Below are 10000 nucleotides of genomic sequence, written 5' to 3'. Positions count from 1 at the left end.
TATCATTTTTTCTCTACTGATTCCAACAAAGAAATATGATGAGAAAAACTTGATAGTTCTCACTTATTTGAATAACAAGTGAAAATCTAAAATACCTTCACTGTATGTTATTACCAACTGTATCACTGAGTTTTATAGTGACAGCACTGTGCTATAATTTCTGAGGAAACCTCTACATAAAGCTCCATAAACCCAACCATTCCTATAATGTATCGCCTTATCTAGCACACAATCATTTCAAACACAACTTTTCATGTTAGTATAATTTGTTCAAAAATGGTAATAAATACATCCATGAAGCCAGAAAAATCATTGTACAATCTATTATAGTACCTTGTTCTTACCAGTACAGACAGTTAATCCTGGACCCAAGATCCAATGTAAAAGAAAAATAAAATATTCCTATATTACTTGGTTTAATTAAAGATATTCATTATACAAAGACCTTTTACTGAACCAACATTCTCAATCAACATTATAAATACTGTGGGCCAAAGTGTGGAGTAATGTCTGTGAACAATTATCACAAAACTAAAACATGGATGTCTGTCAGTTGGTGGCAGAGTTCTTGCTTTCATAATAAATATAAAATCAATTTCCTGCCCTAGTTCCTATTCCACGTTGAAAATGATATATCTGACTATGAATTCCAACTAGTTTCATCCTTAGTTCTTTTTCTTTCTTTTAAGAAACAAAGAGGAAAGAAAGAGAAACCAAACTTAAAAGACAGCCTAAGTCAATTCTTTCTCATTTGAGGACACCCAGGTAATAAAGGCCTCTATTTAAGATGCACACATAAGCTTGCCATTTCTTTCTTTCTTTCTTTTTTTAATGCAAAGATTTCTTCAAATGCCAGTCAAGTATTCTAGGAGTCTCTCCCCAGTAATCCCTCTATAAATTCCTATTTGTAAGACTTAGTACATCTGAAAATCTGGAGAAACCTTTTTGTTTAAATATAGTATGCAATTTCAAAAGCTTTTTGTTCCCATTTCAATTAGAAATAACTTCATGTTTTAAATGAAATTTTGCAAGTAATGAGAATGTAATGAAGATTTATTGATTTAACTAGTTTGGGGAGCCAGACAAGGGAATGAGCATTCACAATGACCAAGTTTTCCTTGAGAAAAGCTGCTAATGTGTAAGTACGTACACTAAGTCCTCTTCACCAACAAATATAATCAAGACTTTTGTCTCAGTACTCTCATAGCCCTCGCTGTGTGCACATTCCTAACTCCCATTAACATTAAAAGGCACCACACATGCACACCTCAGTAGTGTGCAAGCATAACAGCTGTGGGCTAACTAATCCATATGGCTCTGAAGAGAAGCTACATTGATTGGGTCTAGAGTAACAACTACAGTGGTGTTACTCTAGTTACATTAGAATCTAGTCCCAGTAGGAATGTCTTATCCAATCCTCTACCTCACCTAGTCACACTCATGGGTCATAGTTAAGGTAAGAATTTGCAACTCTACCTCTAGTGATAATGTGTTTACACAGACAGGAGCACTAATTTGAAGAAACCTTAAATCATTCATAGGTCCAGAGAAGTTCTGTCATCGTTCCCTTACCCACTCCCACTCTAGTATTCATTCATGCATTTTCCAAAAAAATACAGAAAACCACAAAGTGGAATTAGAGAGTATCAAAGGCCAGGCTTAAACCATAAAACTCAGCAAAATCAGATTCAAGTAAAAAACTCCATCTTTAATTTCAAAATCAAATACCTGTATGTACTCAAGTATAAGCCGACCCTAACATCAGCCGAGGCACCTAATTTTACCACAAAAACTGCATTAAAAAATGTGCTGAAAAACTCGGCTTATACACGAGTTTATATGGTAATACAATAATCATGAATATCAGATCTATACTAAAACATAAATTCTTCAAATTGTCTAAAAAGCAGTTTAAACACTGATTTTGATCCCTCCCGCATATGTAGGTTCAAGGGGGCATTTTAATGCTCATTTAATATAATTTCCTAAAGCTCAATTCAAAAACTTCCTTCATCCTTCCCTAGTAAAGAAAATTCCTTGTAAAGTTTCATTTATTGAAGACTTTAGTGAACAAACACACAGTTACAAACACACTTCTGCAAAGAGCTGATAATAGGCATGTTGTTGACATTATGCCTTAGGGAAAAAAGTCTAAGTACATCCTTAGTAGGTCTTCATACGAAGAAAATACAATGAAAACTTCATTTTTGGTATGTCCAATTAAGTCAATTAATATTCAAAAGTTTTTAAAATTATATTTAAATAATCATGGTGGGGCCGGAAATCAACCAATGTTCTAGAAGCTTCTCTAGACCTTTCAATCAATTTATTTATATGCAAAACCAAGAGAAACTTAAAAAAAAAAAAAAAAAAGAAAACAAAGCTCCTCCTGATGCTAAAGCTCTCAATTTACTGACAGGCAAATGGCTTCATGCTGCCACTTAATCTCATTTCTTGCATAATGCCCTCTAATTAGCATATCAAAGTGAATTAATACTTCTAGGGCATTAGCAATGGGGAAATCTGCTCCAGGCTCACAATAGCAGTTAAGAGAGAGCCAAGAAATCCTCAAAAACACCACAAACCACTTTGCATTGCAAAACTGTTCAATTTATTTATCCTCTCTCTCTAAACACTTTTACCGCACACTGTTTTACTACTGTTCACCAAACAAAATGATAATTGCCAAAGTTACCAGCATCTGTAATGTCTGTTTAGAATCTTAATTTAGATTATGTTGCAGATAATTTCTATATGCAACCATTTGTTCTATTATAAATGTTAATACAGAGACAGTGGAAATGTTGACATTCTCAATTAGTTAATTTGAATTTGAAATAAAACTTTATGGGTTTTTAAAATTTATGATTTTTTTAATGTAAAAAGCCACCTGCTGGACTCTGATGCCTAAGAAATATGCTTTGAAACTGATGTATCACATAAAACAAAACAAAACAAAAAAAATCATTTGCCATAACATATGTTGACTCTCCCAAGTAATGGCTTAAACATTGTGTAGAATCATCAGTATTAAAAGGATTACATTGTCTACCAACTCCTCATTAATATGATCACACAAAAAGGATTATTGCGCAAAACAGCTGTAACATTTTAAAGTACTTAAAAGAAAACAAGAAGTATAAAGCTTATAACAATTATTCCTATCCATGATCACTTTTACTTTTGTTTTGAAACTGATTAATTACTGTCAAGCTCTAAAAAATGATGCTATGACAACTCAAATTAGCACATTCTAGCATGTCATTGTATTTGCTAGATACAGATTCAAAATTTAATCCCAAAGCAAACTACAGTTACCAACAAAAATTATAAGTATATTATGTGTCCGGAATTTTTCTATGAAAAGGAAAATAAAAGACTGGATTCTGGTTACTATTTTGCCTACAAAGGGAATAATTAGAATCAAGTGTTGAAGGTTAATGAAATTTCTTTTCTAATCTGTTGTTTCCAAAGGCTAAAATGGTAGTGTACTTTTCCTGTGGCCCATTCAAACATGACTGATTAAGGTATTACTAAATATAACTCTACTACCTAGTTCTGACAGCAATTTGTTTGATTAACTTCTATAACTTCTTAAAAATCTGTAATAGCCAAGTCTGAAAAAGTGATCAAATTTATACCAAATAGTGATGGACATTATTTATTGTCTTCATACTTAAGGACTCAAACGGCCTACTGAAGTAGACTAAGTGCTCAAAAAGGTCAACATAGTGGGTGAGGGTATGCAAGCTTTCTTAGTCAGTTACTACCTATATCATGCTGATCACACTGATAAATGGTTAAAACACAAGCCTGCTGAGAAAACAAATAAAACATTATTCTCCTAATGTCAATATTGGAATAATAAATATCTAAACATGTCAATACACTTTTGAATAAGGGGAAAATAATCTAAATCTTTATTTAACTTTATATGTTGATGTGTTAAGTATTCCGAATAGATACTTCATGAGTACAAAATTGTGATGATTGATTTAAAGTGTGGGTCATTAAATGAGGTTTCAATACTTTATAGCCACTCTTCACGTAATTTCATCCTTATACCAAGCAACCATGAAGTATCAAAATACAAGCAATCCAACTAAGATATTAAATTTAAATTTGCCTTGGTATTTTACAAAGTTTATCAATTGAAATCCAAAAGTATAGGCAAAACTAAAAGGAAAATCATCATAATTGAAAAATGTATGCAAGTATAATTTATGAAACCTGATGAACCAGTACACTATATGAAACAAGTCAGAGCCTCCTTTGCCATATTAATATACTCGACACAAAATGAATTAGGTAATTTAATAAAATATAGTAAAGCCACAAGTAAAAATATACCAAAACTCTACAAATCTAAAAGAAAATGAAGTGCACTAAAACAATGAGGCACAAATTATTTTTTTTGGCACAAATTATTTATACAGAACAAGTTAATATCGACAAGAGGGTTCTAGATCTTATTTTGAAAAAGAAAAAAAAAGTTAGAACATAGCCCTACACTTTCAATACTTTCAAAATATTTGAGTTCATGACATTGTAACCCATTACCCTCCTCCCCCAGGTTTTCACTGACTACACTGCATGCATTAACAAAGGTGGGAGAAGGTTAAGTGTAAAGAGAAGTTTACAAAAACACTACCGCATTCTCCCTTAAAATTTCTTACACGACCTCTAGTAAGTTATATGGATCTATGAAAATAAAGAGAACGCTTGATTTTTAAAAGAAATATTCTTAAATTGCCTTAAGGAAAATTTTATGGAAAAACAATGTAATTTATGGCATTTACAAGATTTAATAACTGTATTTTTTCCTGTTTAATCATTTGACATTTTCAATTTAAACAGGCTATGTGTCTGAAATTTATATGAAATTATAGACATTAAAGATTCATTAAAATTTGCTTCACAATAATCTTGGGAGACAGGGACTTAGAAAGAAAACAAGATTGGTCAAGTGTTGCTGATTGCTGAAGCTGAGTTCATGGGGGTTCAAGATTCTCTTCTTGCTACATGTATTTGCTGTATTTTCAAGTGTCCTGAATACAAAGTTGTTTGGGTTTTTTTTTTACTAGAACTTTATTAAAACACAATTATGAATAGAACATTTGTTTTGAGAAGTGTGGAACAAGCAATGCTTAAATTAGAAATATTACAAGATAAATTTAATAGAATATATTCACTATATAGGACAACATTTAGTCCCACATATAACAATCTTCGCCCTTCTTAAATTATCACTTGATGAATTTGGGTTTTATGCATTATCATTTAAAAGAATGATATGGCACTCACCATACCAAGAAAGTATAAGAAACTTTTACATTGTGCACGACGAAGAAACCAGAATGGCACATGGACAAAAAAAGGAAGACTCTGATGAGTTTCTAAACCTTTGAGTTCATAACATGGGCAGGTGTTCACTAAGAGTAGTGCCCTGTCCCTCTGAAAGCTAGTCACATTTATAGCTATAAAAACAAAATGTTTAGTCTGACATAATATCCTAAATGTATATTTTAAAATTCACTTATAAAATATATTCTTGATCTAGTTTTGTTATCTAAAATTCTTGACTCTTTTCTAAGGAAGGTTTCTTTAAAAGTAAAACATTTTAGGACTCATTTTATTCTCCTTAAACATAAAAAATACTTCAACCAGCCCAATCAGCCAAGCAGGCCTTTCTCCTCCCCTGCGGACACCTCCTGCAGTAGAGAAGTTCATTAAGTTTTATGATCTTCCCAAGTCAGTCCTGCTTATAAGCCTCACAAAGGCCACAAATCTGGCAAACCATCATGTATGCCATTAGACATTACTAGTAAATGAATGCTATTTAGGGTTTGTGGTGGCAATAAATCAGAGTTTGTTTGGCAGCTTTCAACATGAAGTATTTTAACCTACGTTTAAAAAGGAAGGAGTTGTGTTGATTTTATTATTATTATTAAAATGCAAAATATCCTTTCACAATAATAGAATTCAGATTACATATTAAGATGCTGGAATTCTGTACCCCCCAAAATTAAAAATAATTTGTTTTACTTGACAAAGAACCATTTCCTCCTTCATGCAAACTCCCATAATTAAAGGTTTTGGTAAGAAAATGTATGAGGATGAAATACATCACAAAGGAAAGCACTTTATCAAGATTAAGGTAGCCAAAAAAGCCAGGGACAACACCAAGAGAAGTACGCAGATAAGGAGACCTTAAGTTTAATAAAAGATAGGAGGCAAAACATGGCTAAAAACAAAGAAAAATCTTAGCATTATCAACACTTACGTGACTGGTTGCTTATTTAGTTTAAAAGAAAAAATATCTTGATTTTAAAGTCTTTAATTTTGTGGTTGCTTTCAAAATACATATGTATCACAATTTAATAACGAGACATTTCTGCCCAAAAGAATGGGCTGATAATTTTTTACAAAAAGAATACATTTTTGAGAAAAAGCAAATATCTTATAGTAAAAGTGTACTTTTCCTACCTTTAAACAAGAAAATAATATAATTGTGATAGATAACCCATTTATCTGTTAGAGGGAAAGATACCCCTTTTTTATATGGGAGGGGCGATGGGAGGAATATTTTTCAAACTAAATTCCTCATGTCATCAAAACTGGCAGTGTTCACTGCCTGATCAGGAATCTCAAAATCTACTGGCAGATCTACAAATACATAGAACTTTGCTTCTTTTAATGATTTTATCTTATTTTAGAAGAAGCACAATTGACATGACATTTTCCACTGATGTGACAGTTCGCCCCCACCCCGCCCCCCCACCCCACTCATCAAGTCCCATGAATGCTGAAGAGAGCCATCACATCATGTTCCTGGTTTCTATTACAAATGACAAGGTAAACTTTCTTCTGATTGTGAAGAATTAATCTTTGGTTGCTACATCATTAGATTAAATAAAATTGTCTTTAAAAAGCATTATATAATATACACATTTTATGTTTGTTTTATACAAGAAAGATGTTTCAGAACCATGTGTGGGAACAGACGGGGGATGGGGTAGGCCCTGGAATCCACTGTCCCGTTTTCCTTGCTTTAGTAACCCTAATATCTACAGCTGTTTTATTTAAAAACAAGGATTCTGAATCCGGTGTTCCTATCTCCTTCTAAGAGCAGTTTTGGAGATGAAGCTGTGGGGAGAAGAGAGAAAGAGCTTCGCCCCCATCAATCACTCAGTACTTAAATTCCCCGTCTCTCTCAAGCTTAGAGAGGGCTGGGCAGAAAGATGCCTCTGCCCAGACAGCAGCCTGTACTCTTTGTGGGCTGCTGCCTCTTTACAAAAGAGATAACGAGCAAACTTGGATCCGCTGGCCAAAGCACAAAAAGAGTATCTAATTTACAAGTTATCACTGAAAGCCTCACAATTTTCAAAACACAAAAAATTTCCTTTGTCACTTACTCTTCGCTTCTTAGATAGCAAGAGTCCTACCAAAGCTCTCTCTACCAGTAATCCCAGACTCTGAAAAGACTTGCTTCTTTTCCGTAACTCACCTTTGACATGTGGTTGACTATACTTTCCTTTCAGAATGGTGTAGCTGAGTCCTGTGCAAATAAGTAACCAGAGGGCTTATGCTTCCTAATTGAACTCTGCCTGCTGCTAAATGTCTAAACAAGAAAAGGAGTTTGCTGGGTTAGGTTCTCAAGCTGGCTAAAGCCAATACTTTAAAAAGACACACACCGCCCCCCTGAAAAAATTAAAAAGAAAAAAATACAAATCATGAGAAGTAATGAGAGGAGTATCAATCCCCTCTCCCTAGTACCATATGCCGTATAAAGTTAAATCAATCTTAATATTCACAACACAGTCAATACCCCAGTGCTTAGCTGTCAGCAGAAACTGAAGTGGAGGCCTGATAGTAAGAAAACCCTTGGACATTAAGCGACGTAATTTACAGAGAATTACGCATATTTCAGTTTCTAAAATCAGAATCTTCAAGATTTAAAGCTTGATGTCTTAAGCTATGCTCCACGAAACTCACTGCCACTGAGTTGATTCTGACTCCTAATAATCCTAGTAAGGTCAAAATTGTCTACTTTCTGAAATCACATGCTTTCTAAAAGGCTAGCTAAAAAAATCAGCACTAAATAAAAGTTGGTATTTTAAAATGCCTAGGGTTTTAAAAATGTAAAATATTCAACCTCAACAAACCACGCACACTGTGTGAATAAAAAGCGGGGAAAGTACACTCAGGCTCTCTAAATATTTGCTATTCTGGTTGTAGCATATATTTTAATAGACAGCAATAACCCACCATTTTCTCTTGACTATAGTTAGGATCCGAGTAATATTACAAAGTAAAAAAATCTGTTTTAAAGGAGGGCAACTGGCCCATCAACTTAACAACCATGTGCAGTATGCTATTAAAGGTATGCTCAATTTAAAACCAATCACATTTTACAGAGCATCACTTGGGTATACGAATATCCTGGACTCTAACTTTTCTTCTTTGGCCCAACTTAAAAAAAACATGGCAACTTTAAAAATACCATATATCCAACACACACAAAGAAAAATAAAGACATCAACAGTAAAGTACATTTGATATACTTATTTGTCAAACACATAAGAAAGCATCTAAATAAAATTTCTGCTTGCACCTCTACATTCACCTCAAGTCTAAAATAGCTTCCGAATAAGAAAGTCTAACAAGAAAGTTGAATTGAAATGAATTGCCAAAAATGTTCATTCCAGCACTTTACAAAATCCATTTCCTCATATATTCCCTGACTTGAACATGTCAAAAAATTGTTTAACCTACATCTTCGAACCGTTTTCTACTTTATTGTATTAAGTACATGCAAAAATGTGATAACTTCAAGCATAAAATTTAATAAGATGTAATAGATGTAATATAATACATGTCTAGACACATCAATAACCCCTCCCTCACTTCATAAAAGTATTCTTTGCACCAAAAACATTAACTTAAACATGCTAGTGGGGTCTGTTTAATTGTAACTATTCTTCTGTCTGAGGAGCTGAAGCTTAAGACTGTCTAAGTAAAATAAAGTTCAGCCGATGATGTTTCTCCCCAGGAATCTGTCTTTGACATCCAGTCTCCCTTTGCTCCCTTTAAAAACTGACATACAAACAAGGCAAAAGAAGCAGGAGAGGGGTGCTGGCGCTCAGGGTCCCCCTCCCTGCCTGCAGCCAGGGGTAGCCATCTAGGGACTGCGACCCGTACGCATCTACACTTCATTTTACACCAGGAGCAGAACTGAGAAATCGACTTCAGATTTATTGCAGGTTTTTGTTTTGTTTTTTTCCTCAAGATCAGAAGGTGGGAAGGAGAGAATGATCAAAGATGGCGGTGCCCAAAAGCAGCAGCTCTCAACTGGAGAGTGGAAGGAGTAGCTCCGACCTCACCTCGGGGGTCTCCATGCCCACTGCGGGGGGGCGCAGCATCTTACCTGTTTTCTCTTTGATCTCACACAGGACGCTGAAGAGCGCGGGTTTCATTCTGTGACAGTTCAGGGCATGTTTCCTAAAAAACAAATAGCAAAACACAAAGGTATTAGCATCACCTATGGAATAATATGGCGCCTTCCTATAAGTTAGATTCAAGATTTAATTCCAGCCCCCTGTTTTGGAAAGCTCGGTGGAACCCTTGGAAGTCAAGAGAAAACTCAAGTTGACGAGTTGGCGACAGCCGGTAGGCAGCAGCTACGGCGACCGCTGGGCACGAACCCGCACTGGGAGCCAGAATGCAAAAGGTAGCTACAGGGACCCGGAGGTGCGGACGGGCATGGAGGGGCTCCCGCGCCCACCCTTCGAAGGAGCCAGCAGGCGCCCGAGTCAAACCGCTGGCCGGGGCGGACGGCGAAGGGTGACAGCTTCTCAAAGTTTACGGCGGGGCCCTCCCTTGCCCGAGAACTTGGCCGCCGGCACCAGAACCGGCCGGGGAGCCACCCATCGCCCTGGTGCCGGGCAAGGGGACTCCATTTCCCAGGAGTGCAGCCAGCCCAACCCCGCCCGGCCGCCGA

General features: G+C 35.5%; 1 protein-coding gene across 1 annotated transcript in view; it reads right to left on the bottom strand.

Annotated features, from left to right (window-relative positions):
- The window catches only part of PBX3 (PBX homeobox 3), a 276728-nt gene that overhangs the window by 220359 nt on the left and 46369 nt on the right, over positions 1-10000 (bottom strand). The window contains exons 4-5 of the mRNA XM_004713306.3: positions 9785-9850; positions 9428-9501 (exon numbers count right to left, since the gene is read on the bottom strand). Coding sequence (XP_004713363.2) covers positions 9428-9501; positions 9785-9850 — 140 coding nt within the window. The remainder of the gene's footprint in view (positions 1-9427; positions 9502-9784; positions 9851-10000) is intronic.

The sequence above is a fragment of the Echinops telfairi genome, unplaced genomic scaffold, assembly GCF_000313985.2.
Source record: "Echinops telfairi isolate 266 unplaced genomic scaffold, ASM31398v2 ScPeMD7_22;HRSCAF=79, whole genome shotgun sequence".
Classification (NCBI taxonomy): Eukaryota; Metazoa; Chordata; class Mammalia; order Afrosoricida; family Tenrecidae; genus Echinops; species Echinops telfairi.
The sequence above is the reverse complement of the archived record's forward strand: the minus strand, read 5'-3'. Positions and strand labels throughout refer to the sequence as shown.